Below are 22022 nucleotides of genomic sequence, written 5' to 3'. Positions count from 1 at the left end.
GCCATCACGTCACACGCTTTGCCATCGGGTACACACACAGCGAGGATCCTGCCTTAGCATTTTGCCAGTGGATTTTTGTAGCTTATGAGCCCAATTGCTCATTTCAGTCAGGTTCTTCTCAGTAAATGAAAAAGCAGCTGAGCTTTATCTATGAAGCCAGGCAGGGCCCTGTCCCAGCCCTGCTGTTAACTGAGGTGACCCCCGAGCAGCGTTACCTCACACGCGGTGCCAGCTGCCTTTGAGGTTGTGCTGACAGCAAAAACAGAGCTGGTATGTGACCAGCGCTTGGTTATTTCCCCCTCCTCAGCCTATTGCTTATTCCACAAGGCTCTGAGGGCTGTAGATGTACAACCAACAACCTGTGAAAGCATATTTCCCCAGCGGTTCCTTCTGAGCAGCAGGGAAGTGTCAGATGAGGACAGCACCGGCTTTATGCTGCTGCTGTGACTGAGTCGCAACAGGAGCTCTGCTGTTAACCATTTAGCAGTCTAAACACACTCTGCAGCACTGTCTCCTCTGGTTTCTGCCCTGCATTACTCCTATTAGAGAAGGTTCAGGGAGCTAATTGTCCAGCAAAGCTACGTGACAAGCCTCTGAACAGACACACATGGACAGACCCAAGCACTGGCCCAGCTGTCCCAGCATCCTGGCAGCACCGGCACAAAATGCCTCAGACACTGCCAAACCTTCTGCTCCTTCAGACCAGGTCCCCTTCCAGCAGTGGTTCCAGCAGATAATTGGGGCCTGTGGAAATACATCAGGCTTCCCTTCAGAAGGTAAAGACTTGCATTATCACGGCCCTTTCATTGACGGTCTTCTTGTGCCACTAGCCTAAAAAAAAAGTGGCACAAGACTAGGTCTTTTTTCCACGCTGCTAATTAGATTTGTGTGAAACCCCCTTGAGGGTGTGTTGACAACATGCTGACACAAGCTGGCAGCAGCAGCCATAGCCTGGTGGAAGGCAGTAAGCTCAGGCCTCCCCGAGACAAATTTCTCTTTCCCAGCATCTTCTGGGAGCTGCTTGGCAGCAAGCAGCTCTGCTCATTCACTGCCGGCCATCCCCCTGTGCTATGCTGCTTCTCTCTGTCCTCCTGCTTCGAACCCTACCTCTCCCCTTTCCCATTATTCTCTTCCATCCAATCCCACAACCCATTTTCCATTGCATCTTTCCAGAACACATCTGAATACTTTTCAATGGTACGAATGGTGCCTTCCCTTCCACACCAATGGTTTACCTGAGCTGCACAGCCCGGCAGAGGTCCTGGGAGCAGGAGGACAGCGCTACTGAAACACCTTTCCTGCCATCAGCCCCCTATCAAACCCATCCTGTCACTGCTAATTTGCCCTATCAAGTTACATTCAGGGCAAGATGATGCCAGTTTTAGACAAATTCTGTTACTCTAACATTACTTCAACATTCTGCCATGAAATCTGACAAGAAGTGTGTTGCACTCTCCTATTTCAGCCACCAGAACACAGCTACATTTCTGTTTGCAGCTACGTTTTTCTCTGTATGTGCACAGTACTATGGCTCAGTGCCTTGCACTACCTCCAGCCGCAGCAAGGTTAAAGGTAGCAAGAATCATGGCCTTACAGCTCATTTCATTTGTCATTTCAAGTTAGCTACACAATATCCTCATGGTTTTATATAATATGGGAAAACAAGTTCTTGTATTCTTCCTTTTAACTAAATCCGCCCCTTTTCCATGCAGCAGATAGTAAAATTAATGTCTATTTGCATAATATTTTATGATTTTGAACATCAAATATTCCCTGGTTGCTGAATCAATCAGGATTCATTGACTCCTATTAGCAGTTAACAGGGCACTGCCTTCTCTGCGCAGACACTCGTATTAAGGCTTTTACTCTGTGAAATCGCACTTGATAGCCAGGAAGTCATTTATGCTACATGCAAGATCTGGTTTGCAAGGACTAATAAACATGAATACATTTATTTCCTTCAGTGCATTAAAGTGGAATAACATTCAAAGCCCCCATGGCATAACTTTAAAATATGATAAAAAATATGATAAAACCTTCATCACTTACATATAATCCCATTTATTATTTGCTGTGTTTCTGTGTTTCAGCTAGGTAGAAAGAGAGACAATTTTTCTGATCATCCTCTAATACGAGACATGAGGAAATTCCGGGTCTTTAAATTTTCAGATAACATTTTGTAGGAAATACATTTCTGTAATACAAATAGAACGTTCCTGTCGGTAATTTAAATGGATTATGTAGGTGATCATAAGAGCATGTTCATTTACAGTTATATGCACAGTTACACACTTATACAAACTATCATGAATAAAAACAAACAAAACCAACAAAAACCACGGATATCTTAAAAATAGAAATGACTCCATATAGAAGCCCATACAACTGTTGCTAAAATATGACACTAATGTGGGACATTTTATGGTCTTCTACTCATAAAGTTTAAGAAGGAAATTAATTTATCTCACTTGTGAGATCAGCATCACCAGCTCCAGTTGTAGATAGCAGCATAAAGCAAATATCTTTGTATCTTTGCACACACTGTGCTTCTCAGAATATGCATTTCAAAAATAATTGCTCTCTTAAAAGAGTTAAGCGCCTCTGCCCCTTTTTAAATGTGGCACTGTAAAAACATTGCTTGCTCTCTCACTGACAAGTACGTTTCGGTAATTGTAAAGTCATTTTAAATTCTAATTCAAAGTAATTTGATTTGCAGGAAATGACAGCTAATTATTCATGCAGATGCCTCTGCTAGGTGTGGCTGGACTGTGCACAACCCTCACAGCAGGTGAAAGCACACACTTTGGTGCTCCTCATACAGTCTAGGATTTCTTTCACAATATTGAGTAAAACTTTTTTCCCCCTGCCAAGCCACTTCCCGCTGAAAGCAATTTCCATGTGGAAGCTGAAATTGGAGGTTTAGTTCAACATAAGGGATAATTGTGCTCCAGCCAGTTTTAACTGCTGTTTACATGTCTGAAGCCAATATGCACCTCCGTGACAGCTCTGATCCGGTGGCCTGCATTTCACAAAGCCCACCTCTTCCCACCATCCTCGTTTCACTTCCAGACCCCAAAGAATTTCCTTCTGATTGCCAGCATACCTGAAGGTGAGGTTTTACAGTCCTAAGCCCAAAAGTTCACATATAGATGGCGTAGCCAGACAGAAGTTGAGCTGTTTGAACCACACTGCATAAGGGCAGCATTTTGACAATGGAAATCTCTGCAGGACTGGATGGATATTAAATAATCACCAAGCTAAGCATCCATGGAAGGTCATGGCACAGTTAGGAAATAGGAACATTTCCTTAAAGGAGAGCTGGTTCAAGAGGAGTCTGTGCTGTGGCCTGTGCTGTTCAATGTATTTATAGGCAATTGACACAGCTTACCAATGAGACAAAGTTATTAGGGGTAGTAAGGACAGGCACCAACTGAGAAGGATTGCAGAGGAATGCTGTGTAACTGAACAAGAAAATTCTTCAAAAGGTTTATAGCACAAGTGGAAAATGTTTAGAGAAAGGCAGCACAGAAGATCAAAGGCAGAGAAAGCTGCTGTGCAAGGAACAGATCAGTGAGGTAGGACAGAGCAGAGTGTGAAAGGGGTGACTGCTGGGCTCAGAAAAAAGGTCTGCAAAAAGGTGACTGTGTGTAGGGAGGGTGGATAAATACCCATTGTCATCACCTCCTGCAGCACCTGCACCAGGGGGCATCAGCTGAGGTAGCAGGAGCCAAATTCAGAACAACAAAAAAGGGGCAGCAGGAATGCCTTAACAGAGGGTGCTGCAGATGCTAACTGTTTCTGTGGCTTCAAGAAAAGGCTGGCTATATTCCTGCAAAAAAGAACCAGATCTGCCCATGAAGTCTCTAAGGAGAGCATCAAGCATCATTTATATTTGTCTCGCTCAGTCCCTTCCCAAGGTCTCCAGCTATTGACACTCCTAGAAACAGCACTCCAGGTGATGCAAACCTTGAGTCAGGCTCTGCGTCACACAGTTACCTTCTGAAAGCACTAAAATCTCTCCTACAACAAGCTTTCAACATCTTTATGGATTAACTCGCACCTGAGGTTTGTGTTAAATACGCCATTGTCCTTAGTTCCTTCCCCAGGCATGTTATAATTCTGTCTGAATTGCCCATTTTTTGACAGTTGATAGCTCTCCTCAAAGCAGAGGGAAGCTTGGGTGCACTTCCCCGGTTCAGAAGTAAGAACGCAGCCACAAATGAGCACAGCCACAGTCCTCACAACTCACAGCTTCTGGGCTTCTCTCCTGATGACAGTGAGGCTCAGCATTAGCAATAAAGCTCTATGCACTGTTCAAGCCTAGACAAAAAGAAGAAACGAAAAAAAGCTTAAAACTGGGAAATCTTGGCACTGCAACACGTTGTTTTAAGGATGCAGAAATGCTCTAAGAACTGCATGGCACATGTAAGGAAAAGGAAGATCGCTAGCACATCCATGAGATGATTGGCAAGCTCTATTCCAGCCACTCTCCTTGGCTGAAGGTTGAAAAGAGGCAGGAACTGGATTTTCACTGTTGAAATCTGACACTATTTTACACGAGAGGAGTTTTGAGATCTGAGAGGAAAAAAAAAGAAAATGAAGTGGCAGTAGGAGTCTAGTCGTGATACAGTGCTGAGCAAGGCCTGCTTGTACTTAATGATTTTTTTCCACTGTGTTGCTGCCTGAATTCTCCAGCAAATCAGTATGCCAGGCAGGGCAGAAACTGTACTGCAGCAAGGCAAGAAAAAAAAAAAAAAGAAAAGAAAAAGAAAAGAAGGCTGTTGCTTTCTATCTGCACATTTCCGATCCAATATGAGAGACACCACAGAGGTTATCCCTTAAAGCAAAGCTCACTTGGCATTTTTGGTTTCCTTCTCATGACCTTCACGGGGAAGGCAACAATGCGGGAGCAGCTCTAATTGGAAGAGATCTGGTTTCTGCTGAGCAGCTGCATCCCACCTTCTTCCCCTAGAAGGGAAAAATAAATACATGTTGAAAAGAATGCTGAGGCAGAGCTACATGATCAGGGGAGCGGGTGACCCCTGCAAGCAGGTGACAGCCCTGGTGGTTGCCACAGGGCTAGCACAGACCTGGGGAGCATCCTGCCAGGTTCCCCCCCCAGTCCTGGTTGTGCCTTCCTGGCCTGCCTGCCCTGCTTTAACAGCCTGGTCTCTCCTCACATGCTTTATCAGCAGAAACAGGGGAAGGGGCTGATGGGACTGAAGTATTATTTTGCATTCCTGGATGTTGAACTACACGTGTAAATTGTCCACCGAGATACAGGCAGAGATGCATGAGCATCTCCTCCGATGCATGAGCATCTCCTCCCTCCACAGAGCATTGACAAACTGTCCCACTCCCAACAGGATGAATGAAGATGGATTCCTGCCAACTGATGTCCTACAGCCCTAGGACAGCCCCAACTCCAGCTGCCTCTCTCCTGCCACTGTCCCCCAGAGTCTCCCCTCTGTCGTGTGTCTCCCATCCCGTCCCACTCCCCATGGCCACATGCACTGGCTGGCCTTATTTTCCCATTTATTTCTCCTTAAAAAAGAAAAAAACCCTTAAGGAGGCTTCAAGAATCACTTGGCATTGTTTGTTATGAGTTGAAAGGACCTACAGAAAAAAAAAAAAGACATTTTACCTTTAGAAAAATGGCGCTTATAGAATGAAACATGCAAAGCTGTGAGGAATCAAGCTGTGCCTCTGGGGCCATGATTACACTGAGTGTGACTTCAGCTGAAGGCCACTTTATTGAGATGTCCAATTTATTCTAATGACTGCTGCTTAGCTTGAGTAGCATTAGAAGTCCCATATAATTGGGGAGATATTTAGCTGAAGCCAATGGACTATATAATGTTTAACCAAGTATTAAGCAAGTGTGGAAGTTTAATCTCTTTTTGATTGACAGGGAAAGCAAAAGATCCACAATATAAGGATAGGGAAAATGCAATTAATTTCACTTTCCCTCTTGGTTTTGTGGGTCTTTTTAACTCAGTTACTTTATTTTCAGGACATTTAGGCTGAAATAGACTGTGCTGTCCTGTATACACAAACTGTGTATACAGGAGGTCAGACTAAATGGTTACAGCAAGCCCTTTTTGAAACTGAAGCCTGCATAATCCCAAAAGACACAATTTCTTACCATGCCCTAGCAGTCACAGGTAAGATTTGCATGTATATATACAACTTAGACATCAGCCCTCAATACCTACCCTTCAGAATGAAAGCAGGAGTGCTTGCCATCTTCACCAAAACACAGGGGCTTCTTTAGAAAAGCCCGGGGCACAGATCAGTGCTTATGTCCCAAAAAAACTCAGAGGTGCCTAAGCAGATAACTGTTTTTTAAACCTTAAAAGACCCCTGTATATCCTAAAGAAACAGACTCAAACTTCTGCATATCAATAACAAAAGCAAGGACAAAATCCTGAGGTTAGAGGGGAAAAATTCTGAGTGGAGCTATGAACACATTCCTGATTTATTATATCATAAAATGGACAGGTCGGGACCAAGATAATCTAGGTGCTGCAACAGCCAGTGCTATCAGCATACCCAAAAACGTCAAAATGCCAGTATCTGTCAAAAGCACAGCTTGCTTCAACCCAGTTTTGGAGAGAGAGAAAATTCCCTAGGTTTCTCTCTCCTGCAGAAACCAGCTTTGCCAGGGCAGCCCCCCAGTCACCTGCAGCACATCCACATCCCCCTCTCCCAAAATTGTGCCTTCTGGTGCTGCAGCCATCTCCATCAGAGCAAGGCCCAGTGCTGTTCCTGCTGGCATTGGACAACTTCTGCAGCACAGCCTGCAGCAGACAAACAGGCAACTCCACCGATGCTGTGTGGAAATTGAGAAAACAGCAAGCAGGGTCAATGAAGGAAAGAAAATCTGCCATGAAATAGAGAAGACATCATGCACTGTTTTTAGAGAGCCCTTGTCTGCACTGTGACAGTAAATGTGAAAGGGGTGGAAATGCCACCAGGAGCTACAGCTGTGGAGAAAATATGTGTCCAGATCTGAAGGCAGATGTACCTTTATTACTAGACACTTAGAGCTACCCTGAATTAATGATAGTCCTGCAGCCCTTGTCCACTACAAAAAAAATTAACAAAGTATGCATTGATATGCTGTGTGCTGCCTCTGGAAAAAGCAGTGTGGCTAGAGAGTATGTAATGAGCTCATCTAGACTGGGACCCAAGAGAGCTCTGCACAGGCATAAGGGACTGTGTGCTCCTGCCCAGACATCTCTGGCAGCCTGTCCCTTAAATTGCCATTTGCACACTCCTTGGTAATTGCACTGATATGGGTGGTTTTGCTGAAATGAGCAGGAAATCAGCTGACTTGTATTGATGATGCTGGAAGATCACGTCTACGCTGAAGGAACATTTCATTTTACCTTTCTACCCTATGCCACCAGAGGATGTGAAGCACATCCCACAGGACATGTTTGCATTGCAATGGAGTTCTTAAGCCATGAATAGCCATCAAACTGCATCGCCCTGGCTGAACAGATCCACAATACGTATTTCCTGCTCTGTCTGCAGTAAGTGCAAGTACTGAGGCAAAACTCCACAGGATGGATCTAATCATGGCCTATAAAGCTCAACCAGATATCTGCACAGTGCTAAACATCAATATCATGTTCAGTGTTGAAAGACACTGGCTACGTTACTGGAGTACAAACTAGACTGATGAGATGGGATGCCACCAAACAGCACAGGTTCTTTATGACAAAACCTTTTTGGCAGGAGCAACGCAGAAACCAATCATCATCAACTGTTGTCAAAGCATTAAAAAAAAAAAAAAAAAAAAAAAAAGTTTACAGGTTTTACTGAAAAAGGTGCAGGAACCTGTTTGGTTTCATCAAAGCTGGGGCAAAGGAAAAGGGAAACAGTTTCCCACTCCCAGGCTTAGCATATCCATGCTCTGATGAATACAGAATTTTAAAAGCTCCAAAGAGTGTGAGAGTTCAAGAGCTGATACCTGGATCTCCCTTATCCCTACCTGGATGCTACACAATTGCATCCAAGTGTTGGACTTCCGGCATAAAAGAAGATGCCATTAGCACAACTACAGATTTGCAAACACAGTCAAAAGGTTTTGTTTCCAAATTGATACAGAATGAAAACAGGTTTCAAAAACTGCCTTGAAATTAATTGTTGCTGTCTAGCCAGCCCCAGCAGTAACAAGGAACAGTGAAGCATCCTGCAGGAAGCCATGGAAAATTTGGCAGGAAAAAAATATGTGCTTTAGAAATGTCCACAAGTTATTGTGGTAAATTTTTCAGGGGTGACAGAAGTAGAAAGGACGGACTTATTTATTTATTTTTAATAATTCCTACCTCAGCTGATGTAGCATTTCATATCGGATTCACTCTCTTATTGCCTGATTTTAAGATGTTATCTATCCTAATGATTTTTTTCAGCCTTTTTCCAGCTCTTCCCCCTTCCTCTATCAAGAGAGCACACACATGTATGCCATCTACCAGCCTTGCCTTCCTCCAGCACTTCTATTCAGCTTCTCTCTTTTTCTACTTTCAGTCCATTTTTGTTTCCCTCTCTCATTCCATCTCTTCTTTCCAGCTTCTTCCCTTCTTTGTTCCATTCCTCTCCCTTGACTGGTTATTTTCCCTGTCACTCCACTCAGCGTGTTTTTCTCTCCTAGCCTAAGATTTTCATTTGTTTTCCTTTCTATTTCCTAGCCTTTCCTGCTGTAATGTTTCCACCCCATCAGTATCACACACAGAGCATCACACGAACAGCTTTCACCCCTGATGGGCTCCACGATGATTAAAACCTGCAAGGTTTGGACCAACTCTATTTGCAATGTGTCCTTCAGAAGCAAGAGAGAGGTTTTTGTGCGTGTGTGTTTTTTTGTTGTTGTTGTTGTTTTCTTCTCTTAAAAAAAAAAAAAAAAAAATCCCTTGTTCCCTCACTCTCCTTAGCCTTATCATCCATCAAAGCAGTCAGCCCTTTATAAAACAAGCCGTGAAGGGAGCTTGTTGGCAGGGAACCTGCACTGACTGGGAAGCTGCCAAAGCCTGCAAAAGCTCTGAAAAACATCACGGGAGACAGAGAAGAGGAAGCTGTGCCCAGTGTCTCAGAAATAGGTTAGTATTACAAAAGGGAAAAAAGGCGCAGAGACATTTCAGAAGGAGTTAGTGTCTCTAATGCAAAGCCATCACATTTTAGTCAAAGAGTGATTTGGAAATGATTGCTTTCCTCAGCAGTTCCCAGTCCAGAGCTCACAATGCTCCTCTCCCTTCCTCCAGCCTCATGCTCATCCAGCAGCTGCTGCTCGGATTCCCAGCATGTTGACAGAGCACAAACACAGCACCGACCAAATCCTCTCCACTCGAAAAACACCCTTCTGCCAACAGGCATTTGCAAAATCAGAGTGAAGGGTCCTCTGGGTGAGACCAAATTATAATATTTATTTCCTCTACATCCTTTTATACCAAATTCTGCTTGGGCATCCATCTGATGGTCCGCATGCTGACATCCAGGGAGAAAGTGCGTAAAGCAAGTTTGGGAGGTAGTATTTGTATGCAAGTATTATAAATCATTCAAAGCCACTTAGTTCTGTTTGCTTCTGGCCTGTAAGCATGCATCTGTTCCCATGGCTACTTTTCCCATTTGTGCTTCTCCTTTCTTTTCACTAGTTTGCAGTGTCCATTCATAGCATCTTGGCTTCATTAGGCTATAAACAATTTGGCAACCACTGCCCAGCACCTGGCAGGCTGGGAGTTCAGCACTGACTGAAGTCTGTGATGCTATATCCCTAGAGATAACCAGTGAAATATTACAATCTTTACTAATGAAAAAGATGTAATTCAAAAATATAATCTGAAAGCACAACAGTATTTAACCATATCCCCTCTCTTTTTTTCCATTCCCTTTATCAGCATGAAGAAAGAGGTTTGGGTGAAGCACGCTGTTAGCCTGCACCCCAAGAGCCACCTGTGCTCTGCACCCCAGTACTGAAGGAGGGTGAAGTGCTTCTCAGTCCAGATGGTCACTGCCACTTTCAATAGCAGCTGCGAGTGAGTCACTTTGCCCCAGAGAAAGGGATTATTTGAGATGAAGTTAAGGACACTGACTTACTGGAAAGGAAACAGTAAATCTGAGGTTTTCAGCTTCTCAGGAAGCTGGTTTGAACAAGCCCAGCATTTGCAGAGGCTACCCAAGGGACCATAAAGCTGGTCTGGCTTTAAATAGGAGTAACCTAGAGGGTGATATGGAAGGAAACAGGACATGAGCTGACTTTCCTCTCTACAAATGAGCTAAAGAATCCTCCACACGCATGCAAAGCAAAACAGTAAAAAACCTGTAAGGCCTTTTGCTTCACCCAGCAGTTCACAGAGGTAATATTACTACGTCATTGAGGCCCAGGGTTCTGAAACAGGGCACTAACTAGGGCAGTATCTCAGGTAGGAACCCCTGGATTAGCTGATGACTAACCAACATATAAGACACTCTAAACCTAGATCTAAATCTAAACCTAGGTCTCCTAGTAAATGTGCATTCATGTGTTGCCTTCCTTTGGTGGTATTTTCCTTTTCCATTTTGAATTGGAAGGACAGAAGCCAGGACTCAGCGCCATCAGAACTTGCCATGGTCATGGAGCCTCCATCCCCAGGCAACGTAAAGAGCTGCAGAGGACGAGTGCTGAGTAGATGCACGCTGGGCATTTGAATGCCAGACCTGGCTGTTTCCTGTAACTAGTCATGCTCTTTGGTATGGCATAGTTACATATACTGGGCATAGACTATTTCTTTCTATTCCTTCATTACTCTCAAATGAGCCTTAATTTGCTGGAAATTGTCTGCTTCGCAGCAGCCATCCTTTTCTGGCAAATGTTTCTTCAGCATGGGAGCTGTTCACCAAGTAAGACATAACCTACTTTAAACTTCTCAATGGCAAGTCCCTAGCCACTGAAGCTGGGAACATAGGTTTTGCCTTTTCATAAAAATGCTGAATCATTTTAAAGATCTTCTAACATGAGTTTCTGAACTAATAACTCATGACAGCATCTAGCAACTTTTTCCCTCTACAAAGACTAACATTTACACTGACTTTTCTAATATTTAGACTATGTTTTTCCTTCAAATTTAGTTTGTATTTAACACAGATAATTGTTTTTCTACTTATTTAATGACTGTGACTCATATACATGTAACCTGTTTAGTCTTTTTTTTCCCCCCCATCATTCTCATGTGATTTTGCTGCTGTTATTTCTGACTACCAAACAAGCCTATTTTGGTAAGGAAAGAAACTGAATTTTCTAGATCCCCCAAATATTTTTTTTTTTTAAAGTTAGTGTTCACACAGGTATGCATGAATAATTCATAATGCAACCTCATTTTTAGCACCATAATAAAGTCACTCCATTAATTTGCAAATCCATATTTGCATTATTCATTTTGTTCTAATTGCAGGAATTCTCAAATAAAGCATGGAAACACTGCAGCACTAGGAACTGTTAGAAGTTAGGAACTAATACTTTTCATTTAGGACTAATCAGGAACTGAGGCTCCATTTCCTGTCTGCTATGTTCAACTTCTGGGCAAAATGCAGCACGATTTCTAGCCCAATTTCTGGTGGAAACATGGCTGGTGCAGTCACACTGGGTGAACATGTGTACATACACTAGGGGTTTCATAAACCCTCAGGCCAAATTAAACCAAATCTGGAAAAAAAAAAAAAAAAAAAAAAAAAAAAAAAAAAAAAAAACACAAGCAGGCTCAGAAATTTTCAGCTACTTCAAGTTGCTTGAAAATAGATAGCAAAGAATAGAGTGATATTTTATATCCCCTAGCTGAATAATATACACCTCATTAGAAACTAGGGAAGCCATGTGGAAGGGAGCTCTAAAAATGCCCCACTTAGAAGAAAACCTCGTTCTGCTTTCTTTTTTGATTTCAAAGACTGCTGTATAGATCAGAGAGGAACATGCATGTTGGCAAGCACCAGCTTTGAAATATATTCATGCACTGGCCGAACACTTGTTTCTGTGCTACCATATTTCCACATTCTCTGGAATAAGGCAAATTATTACACACAAAGCTAATGTCAATGTGAGACACCTTACTGAAACCCCTAGGGTTTTTGGTCCCTACTAAGGTCCAAAACTCTCAGAGCAGAAATGGAGGGAGATACCAGGCTCTTTTCCATGGTAACCAATGATAAAGTGTGAGGGAACAGCACAAAGCTGCACCTGGGAAGGTTCAACCTGGACATTAGGAAAAATGTCCTTACAGTGAGGGTGGTCAAACACCAGAACACACTTCCTAGAAAGGTGCTGGCTATCTTTGGTGTCACTAGCACCCAAAATTAAGATGACTGCATCTAGTTAAACAAGAACAGCAAACAGTGGGCTTTCCCTTTTCCCCTGGTGTGCAGCTCAGGGTCTGTCTGGCACAGCAGCCATTTGGTGAGGTTACCCAGGATGAGCACTACACCCCACCACCAAGCAGAGCTTCTCTGCAGCTTACCTGTCACAGAGGGCATGGACAAAATCAAGAAGTGCAGATTGGTATGAGATTGGCAGTGGTGGTGGTAACTCTGAGCCCTGCATCAGATGTAGTGTCCCATTGGCATCCCCCATACTGCTGGGTCTTACCTTCTCAGCACACACTCTGTGCTAACTTTCCATTTCCTCCTGATCTCTCAGTCCTAACACCTAAACCCCAACAACACTCCCACACCTCTCCTAGAACTATCACATACTCCTATAAAAAATTCTGCAGAAGAAGTGATCTCTCCAGGATACAGCTCTCCTTTGATGCCTTTATGGAAGTCAAAGCTAGCAATACCTAGCCTTCAAAAATAAATTTCTGACTTAATCAATACATAGAGCCATGGCTGACAAAAGAGCAACAGAATCCTTCATGGGAAGTTCTACTGTGTTATGCTCCAACTGGAAGTGCCTTCAGGAAGTCAGTCATGACTGGAGCCCTGTTTCACTCTAGCAGAGCCTCACTCTCTGTTTTTAGTTGCACGTTATTTCAGTCCAAAATGCACAGAGACCAGTCAGGAAGTTTATATCATTCCTCCAATGTCCTAACCTGCTAAAGATGAATGTCCCAGCCAACTGATGCTGAAGGGAAAGTCAGGCAGGCCATTTGCCTTAAAATGGCCCAGATAATGCCAATATATTTTGGTGGTAAACAAAACAAACAAACAAAACCAACAAAAACACCCACAACAAATTGTAGCTTTGCAACCAAAGCAGTGTTCCTAGTATAAAATATTTTGTAAAGATGCATCTCCCTCATAGCACTACCATGGAGTTAAACTGTGTGGAGATTTTCTGCCCCCAGCAAAAACATTTCACCAAGAAACCCCACCAGCAGAGTCCTGGGAAGTCCTGGAGAATGCCAAGCATTGCTCTCAAGCGGGTTGATGAGCACCATTTTGACTGTTCCAACTGCTCATGACTTATTTAGCATTCTTTCAGAGGAGCCAAGACCTGTGTTCAAATTCAAATAGGGCTGTAGCCATATTCAGTGATTTGGGCAGCCATCCAGCTACTAGAAAGGATTGATATATGTACACACACACACACCAGCTGTGAAAATTTGTTGATTTGTTGAAGGAGCTGGGGTATGTATCAAGTACCTTTCATACCTGACAAAAAAAAAAAAAAAAAAGGCAATTTTGACAGGCACAGAAGCTACACCTCAGCCCTGCAGCTTTGTCCCCACTGACATCAGTAGCAAGATTGCCACGAACCTGAACAGGATCTTACTTTGGGCCATGGGTAATATTTTATTTTCCATATAGATTATACAATAGGGACAGATTCACACTAGCCCCTGCTTGGGACATGAACAAAACATTTGAGATTTGTACAAAATTTGCATGTCATGTTAGCAGTTGACATTCTGGATTTTCTCAGCTGTTTGATGAAGCGGCACATTACTGGGGACTCTTGACCTGTAGGTCACAGATTTGACAAAATATTTAGCCTGGAAGGTAATGGGATAGTTAGTGGTGCTGTGGTGCTGTAACAATCTAAGCACAAGGCAAATAACTCTTTTGATTCCCTTCAGAGAGGCTGAAGCCAAGAAGTAACACCAAGTAACGCCAAGGCTAAACATCTATTTACTATTATCTATTTACTTTAAAGAGGACTTAAAATTAGTCATGTCACTCTGCATAGCCCCAACCAAGGGGCATTAAGCCCCAAGAGACATGTCTGAGGATGTTGCTAAAGCAGAGATGAAAACCTAGAGCCGGGACTCAGACTGCAAGGCAGTACCAAGGCCACAGCTGCCAGCATTTCCAAATAAAACTTCTCAGGACAGGCTTCAAATCCAGAGCACACCATAGGCTCTATCCTGCTGCTTTCTCCTCACAGACATCAGTAGGAGTATCAAACTTCAGGACCAGCCCCAGCTTAAGAAACATTGTCCACCAAAATGACTCAGAGGGTATCCAAGACTTATCTTGCGTGCATGTATGTGGAAAACTAGGTCACCACCAGTCTTTCCTCCCTTTTTTCTTCTGCGGATGCTCTGCAGTGTGAGGTAAAATCCTGCAACAAGAACAGCAGGATAACAGCATTACAGAACCCATCAATAGATCAAGTGCCCAGGGACACAGAGGTCTGAATCACATTGTGTGAGCCCTTTTTTAGCTAGCAATTCCCCATTCATCTTATCTGCAGTTCAGTGAAGCAAAGTATTCAATCAGAATTAATTCCTACTATATACAAATGAAAGACGATACGTTTAGAAAACCCTCATGCAGCTTTATGTCAATAACAGAGGCAAGCAACAGCAAATTTCTCTGCATTAGATGCAATAATAACAATAAAAAGCAAACTATATGCCTTTAGTTCTTTGAAAGAGCTCTTCAAACTGTCTAGATTTGGGCCAAGCCAGGGTCATAAAAGAACTCATGGCTGAGAATTTGCTCAATCACTACCTGCAGTGGGAGAACACCCACTGAGAGCACATCTTCTCCTACCGCAAATGGGGCAGATGAAGTATCTCTTCAAGATTTTAGTGCTTTGGGATGACTTCCTTCAGAAGTGAAAACTCCCTGTGCTGAACTGCAGTAGGAAGCATTCTCAGAAGGAGAGGGGAAGGGGAACTGCTTGTGCACAAATAAAAGCATGACTTTGGTTAGCTATTGCAAAAGTCAGATTTTCTTTTTATTAGCAGAAAATGAGATGCAGTCACCTGTCCTGCTTCTGTCCCAGCTTCTCTTGCACCCCCAGCCTCCTTGCTGGCAGGGCAGTGTGAGAAGCTGAGAAGTCCTTGACTCAGTGTAAACACTGCTGTTCAACAATTAAAACAAGTAGGAGACGTTTCTTTTCAGAAGGAGCAGTCAGGCATTGGGAAAGGTTGCCCAGGGAAGTGGTGGAGTCGCCATCCCAGGGGGTGTTCAAGGAAAGGTTGGACGTGGTGCTTGGGAACATGGTTTAGTGGGTGACATTGGTGGTAGGGGGATGGTTGGATCAGATGATCCTGGAGGTCTTTTCCAACCTTAATGTTTCTATGATTCTGTGTTACACTGATCAGAGGCTAAAGCCCGAGCTGGAAAAAAGCCACATGGAACATGAGGAACAAGGTAGATAAGGCTGCAATTTGCAAGGTTCTGCAGTTTTGCCACCTAACCTAACCCACAAAAGCAGCCTAAAAGCAAGCTGGAAAGGGACTCTATCAGGGAGTATAGCAATGGAACAAGGAATAACGGCTTTGAACAAATGGAGGGGGGATTTAGATTAGATGTGACGTGAGGAAGAAATTCCAAGTGCACATGGGAAGTAGGGCTGAAGATGCAACTTGCTTGTTTTCCTTATAGAATGGAATTACCTAAAAAACAGTGTTAATAATAAACCCAGGGCACAGGATAGGAGGTGGAGGGCAGTCCCTGTGGCCAAGGGGCAGCCTTTCTCTCTGGCAAGCCAAATGGCCCAAGGCAACTAGCCCCAGAAAAGAGGCCCTCAGCCCCCCAACCCTCCTCCTTCCACGTGAGCCCATCTTCCAGGCTGCTCCCAACCCACATGGCCGCACCTTGGCCACACATGGGCCACTCCATCACAGAGGCTTGCTGAGGTCACAGGGGCCACCACTGCCCCGCCATTGCTGCGGGCCCTATAAAACAGGCCCCCTGCAGCTGGCCCACCATTCGCTGAGCTTCTAGGCACTCTGACAGCCACCTTGTGTGGCACGAAGAAGAGCCAAAGCAGCAAGGCGAGCAGCAGGCCTCCTCATTGAGAGGACAGCGATGCAGTCTGAGGAAGCACTGAGAAGGATGGCACTTAACGAGAATGAGAAGTGTCATGGGCAGAGGGATCGCGCCTGCAACACAAGAGTCACCAGTGCCCGAGAGACCTCTGGCACGCAGCCCACAGACACTCACAGGCAGTACATTGGCATCACAACGACAGTCCTGCTCCTCATGGTGGTGAGCTCGGGCTGTTGGATCATCCTAAACCCCTGCTCCAACTTGGTTACACTTCATTTCCCACACAGCCTGGCCTATAGGTCCTTGCACTCCCCGAGTGTTGAGCTAGTTAACACCATTTTGTAGGACTTTCAGCTTTTCCTTTTTGGTTACCTTGGTTAGTCTGAGGAAGAAAAAAGCATTCACTTAGGCTTAGCCACCCCCACCTGATACAACTGACAGAAGAAGACAGGATAAAGGTGAAAAACTCTGCAAGATTTAAAAAACCCTCCTAATACTTAAATGCTAACTTGGAAAAGGTCAGGAAGATAACCAATGCAGAACTGAAACAGGACTGAACAGGTAAAGCTGACATATTTTCCAGTCAGCTGGAAAGGAACAGTGCTCCCGAACACCTTTTCTGACACCAGTATTATACAAGAAAAAAAGGAGGGGTACAAATTCCGCTTACTCTTCTTTTTGTGCACATGCAGTTTCTAGGAAAGGGAAGGGGGAATTTTTAGTCATGGAGGTAGCATTTGCAAAATGTAGAGCAGAAACCAACATCTAAGATATCCCCAGGGCAAGCTGAATTTTGAGAGTACTTCAAAACATACCCCTCTTCCTCCATACACACTGAGCCTGCACCTTATTCAAAGTCAACGCCAGAACCTGAACAAAGGTGGCACTGCCAACAGAGGGTTGCACCTTGCTTTTTGGCAGTGCAATGTGGGTCTGCAGAAGGCAGGCAATCAGCTGCAGAGCTGTGTCCCCTCCTTTCCAGCCATTGCAGAGGGTGAGCCTGTGGCACCTGGAAGCCACAGTTCCTATGCAAGTTACCAGCAGTCCCAGAAAATTGCTAAAGCCTTGGTGCTGAGTTGCTCTGAGAACTTATTCTGGTAGCATCTTCTCTCTCTCTGTATGATTTACCCCCTATAGTAAAACTAGCACCTATGAACAAAATCTTAGCGCTGATCAAGAAATGGCACTTGAAATCTTTATTTCTGCAATGTCTACTGAAAAAAATAAATAAAACAAAATTCATTTTGGAGCCTTAACTGCTGTCTGGTGCCATATGGTGAATGGCCCCATGTAACAGCAATTCACACCTCACTAATGGGATGCCTTGGGAGTCTGTCTCTTACCTTGCTTCTGGTCAAAAAAAAAAAAAAAAAAAGACATCGGATAAGTTCTTAATATGTCTGGGAGATGTGTAGTAGTGGTCTGCTTCCTGTTCAAGATTTGTTTATGATGGGAGAAACTTACTTAAAATACTTTATGTGAAGAGACTCAGATGCCCAGATGTCTTTGAAATTTGGAAGGATATGTTACTGTACCCTGAAAATGCCAGTCATTGCTAACTAAATGATATATATGCATTTCGTAAGTATTTTAGACTGAGGTAAAGTGTGACTTCATATACAAACCCCTCTACTATATGGCAGACGTGTCAATACAAGGATACCAGAACTCTTATGATGGCAGTCAGCCTCTGGTATACTGAAGGCAAGAGCAGCACTCCACATCCTTGTAATTTACAAGCTGTTCACACAACAGTCCTCGCATATATCCATTCTTCAAAAACCAAGATATTCTATGCATAACGTGAACATAACTTTTGAAATGACTTCATATCATATTGGCAGAAAGCACCAAATTTTCTTCCATTAGCAGTTCCCATAGTAACTGACATTAAGTGAAGGAAGGAGAAATCCAAGCTAGGTAGTGCAGCAGGAACCCAATGTTTTCACATTAAGAGGAAAAAAATGGATGAAAATTAGGCAAATGGAGATCTCATTCGGAGCTGTCTGGTACAGTCTGCATAGCTCAGTGCCTGACAGAGCCCCAGTGCCTTCCCCTGAGGTGCAGCACCTCAGTCCTTCAGGTTTTGCAACACTTAACTATTGCTTTAAATGAAGTCACAAAAAGCAATAGACAATCTTACGCAAGGACTGTTTAAGAACAGAGTGATACTAATTGCTTTCAAATTTAGTTCCTTGTGTAACACACTTTCACTACTGGCTGCATTGAGAAATGCAGTGTTGCTGGTGGCTTCCCAGCAGAACCTGGTTATTCCTGCCAGAAACTGATCTGTCTCAGGTCCTTAAAGCTGGCAAGGAAGAGGATGGTGCAGAAGGAGGCAGAGGATGTGAGAGGGATGCAGCTGAATATAGGAGCCAGTGGATTCCCAGGTGAATCATTGTTCCACAAAACAGCCTCACACTCACTTGTGAACAGGTGTATTCTTCAACAACTCACAGAGAGCACATCTCTGGGTACTTCATGCAAGTCTCACTTCCTTCACACTCAAGCCTCATGCTCACACACAGTATCTGATATGAATCAATTCACAAAAAGACACCAAAAGCTTACCAGCCAAACAAGCAAGATGACAGAGCATCTCCGAATGCCCTGCCAGAGCATCACAGCACAGCTGTCACTGCGCTCCAGTGGTTCCAGCCCATGTTTGCTCCAGACATCAAAGCAAAAAAACACTAACAGAAGCCTGTAAGCAAGGTGCCTGAGCAACACTCTGCTACACACACCTCCCTGCCTTGCAGCTCTGATTTCCAGATCTGCAAGAAGCCAGGAAGTGTTGTTAGACAGACATTTACATCCAAAATAAGTCACTTTTTTTTTTTTTTTAAAAGAGCAACCAGCGACCATAATTAAGCTGCCAGTCTATTACTAGCATTTAATTGCTCTAATAATGCCATTGTCTATCACACATGTTCTGTGCCAAGTTCAGCCTGAAGCGCAGCATTCAGTTGGCTGTGCAGAATTCGGAATAACTCACACTAACTATGCAGGGAAGTGCAGCCTCAATTATTTAGCAGTCATCGACTCAATATATAGCTCAGATGGTTTCAGTGCATATATTTTAGTCTAAAACACTGTTCTTGTTATCATGAAAAATGCACTGAACTGCCCAACAACTCAGTTGCGAAGTGCAACAGAGCATTTAGTGAAGAAATAAGTAAGATACAGGAACTCAAAAAGGGAGAAGCTAAAGGCAACCAACAAGGTGATACAAACTTTGCATCATTTCTTGTGGTTTAAGTTGGTAGAAGCTGCTGCACCATTCGTCTGTCCGGATGTAATGAAATATGCACAGAAATATACTGCCCATTTACTCTGCTATGCGATCTCTTTGGAAGAAAAAGCCTCAAGGCTCCTTCAGTGCATCTCAAGGTCAACGATCAGAGAGTTCTGGATATGCATCAATTCCCATGCAAGATCAGTGGCTGTTTCTGCTTCCTTCCTACCCATCCATATAGCACACAGATCCCTCCCCTGCTGTACGGGGCTTTTTTCTTGCTGCGTGCCCCCATTTCCTGCATCAGCCCCTGCTCTGAAGGGAGGAGGGGGCTGGATTCAGATCCAAGCTCTGAAGCCTGTCTCCTTTCTAACAGGCAGATTTCAGCCTTGCGCAGGAGCAGATCCAGTTAAATTACATGGGATGATATCTGCAGCAGCAAGGGTAATGCCTGGAGCTGCAACGGATCACCCAGAAGGGAGCACCACGAAGTGCCAGTCCAGCAGTTTTATGAATGCAATCCACAGAGTCCCTTGACTTCTTACTTTTTCTAAGGCATGCTGTAAATCACTGCCATCTAGTTCAGTGCACACGCTGAAAGAAAAGGTCCAGTGCTTTCTTACAGCACTGCCTGAGCAACATTAGACTCTCAAGGGCTAGAGGAAGACGTAACGCATTCATGCACAGAAGTATTGTAATAGGTGCTAATCAAAGCAAGAGCACAGAAGGGGGGTGCCTGCTTGCTTGAAATCCCTGAATGAACATCTTGTTATAACGCATGAGTGATCTGGGGTATTTCCCCTCTCAAGCCAAAAAATAAACAAATAAATTAGGAGGCTTCAGTGCTGAAAGTCCACAGAATGGTTTACCAAGTCAATGTAAATCTTATTAAATCATGAACATCAGAGGGGAAAATGCCTTAACGTGCCTTTTGCACAGTAAACTTAAAATGTCACCTGTAAAAGAAGAGCCTCTCGTTGAGCAACAGGGTTATGTGGAGGGAAGTACCTTACACTAAAATGATGCTGTTCAAAGCAGGGGGAATTGTTTATTTTTAAGACCTAAGTAAGCAAGCTCCCTGTCACAGAGAACTAAGCAACACAGAAATAGTTCTTGCTTTCCCAAACATGGATGTTTTGATGCCAGCTGTGCTCTGTATAAGGATTTCAGCCTCAGAACTCACGTCAAATACTCCTTGGTGATCCTAGGATGCAGTGATTTAATCTCCACTGACTCTGACTGCCACACTCCCCCAGAGCCAGAAACAGCCAGAAGAGCACAGAAAAGCCCTACCCCCTTCCACAGCACCTCACACTAATCCAGCCTCTCTGCTTCCCATCTTCCCAGCTCCATTGACACGTCCACCCCACCTCATCCTGGCCCCATTCCACAGTTCCTCATCCCCACCAGCAGCAGCCCAGGTGCTCAGGTCCTTTGCAACTTGTTTTCTGTGCACCCTGGGGTGCAAGAAGACAAGACTTTCCCTCGGGCACCTGATCTCTTAGCTTGCCTTTGGGGGAGGAATATAATTAGTTTGCATTTACATGTATTAGGGAAACTAAATGTCACTGCCCATCAAGCTCTATCATCTGTCTTTCATACTTCTCTCCACAGCAGAATATCAATAGGTAAGCACCAATTCCTCCTTTATTACTGAAATCATTGATCTAAGCTAGAAATAAGAGGGCATTGGTGTTAATGCTCTCTCCACAACAACAGCATCTGCCAAGCCAGTTCATGCACCCTGATGAACATTACCACTGCAGCGTGAAGACTAAGCAGATGCAGCCATATATCTACATCAGAGCCCTTTCTCCATTCAGAGCTGCTCTGCTAAATATTTTGGCCTGCCTCCTGTAGTAGCTGCCCCACAAATGTACCAAGCGCAGAATGAAATCCCTTTCCAGCCCACGCACACCTTTCAAAAAGAGCTTCTCCACCAGAACAGCAGCAATGTATCTGACCAGCCCACTCCAAGCCTAATAGAGAATGCTGCCCTTCATGGCCCCAGAGGAAGGATTTTCTGGTGAACAGGCTACCTCCTAGTGAATTTCCATTCAGGACAGAGGTGAGATTTTTACGGCCTTCAGCAGATCAAAAATCACTCCTGATCACACTCTGCCCAGCTGTCTGCTCATCCTCCCCTGGAGCTGCTGCACTTTCTGCTCATGAGCATCAGTCCCACTCATATTTCATGCTTCAAGTAGAAAGACAAAGTCTGAGTAGCGAGACACACTTCCGTAGTTTTTTGATAGTCCACCTGAAACTTTAACATGTTACCTGTGTCTCACGGCTGAAAGCCCTTTCATAAGCCCTAGCAGAACCAAATGGATGAAGAGATTTAGAGATAATTTTCCCAGACAAAAAATCCAGGTTATGGTGATGGAAGAAGTATGGTGGAATATCTGTAGCCATCTCATAACAGCAAGACTTGTGGAAGACTCAGCACTTACCTGCAGGAGATGAACACATTGACCAGCTTCTCCTGAGAGGGACAGGGAGAGTGGGTGGGCATATGCCGGCTAGCAAAGGAAAAACGTCACCTTGGGAATAAACTGATGAACACACAACAGCCTTTGCCGTGTTTATGTCT

The 22022-nt window shown here is 44.0% G+C and overlaps 1 protein-coding gene across 11 annotated transcripts in view; it reads right to left on the bottom strand.

Annotated features, from left to right (window-relative positions):
- The window catches only part of IYD (iodotyrosine deiodinase), a 62829-nt gene that overhangs the window by 28522 nt on the left and 12285 nt on the right, over positions 1-22022 (bottom strand). For 2 of the 11 annotated variants that reach the window (XM_084512419.1, XM_084512413.1), the window contains 3 exons: positions 4855-4968; positions 4061-4320; positions 2050-2194 (listed from right to left, as the gene is read on the bottom strand). The exons of 3 other annotated variants lie outside the window; for them this stretch is intronic. In XM_084512419.1, coding sequence (XP_084368545.1) covers positions 2050-2061 — 12 coding nt within the window. In that variant the 5' untranslated portion in view covers positions 2062-2194; positions 4061-4320; positions 4855-4968. Of the gene's footprint in view, positions 1-2049; positions 2195-4060; positions 4321-4854; positions 4969-6682; positions 6833-14440; positions 14534-21882; positions 21977-22022 lie in introns of those variants that run through there. 6 more of the 11 variants (XM_084512420.1, XM_084512414.1, XM_084512416.1 and 3 more) reach the window with 4 other exon arrangements.

The sequence above is a fragment of the Aythya ferina genome, assembly GCF_964211825.1.
Source record: "Aythya ferina genome assembly, chromosome: 3".
NCBI classification, from domain to species: domain Eukaryota; kingdom Metazoa; phylum Chordata; class Aves; order Anseriformes; family Anatidae; genus Aythya; species Aythya ferina.
Note: the sequence above shows the minus strand (reverse complement) of the source record. Positions and strands in the feature narration are given on the sequence as shown.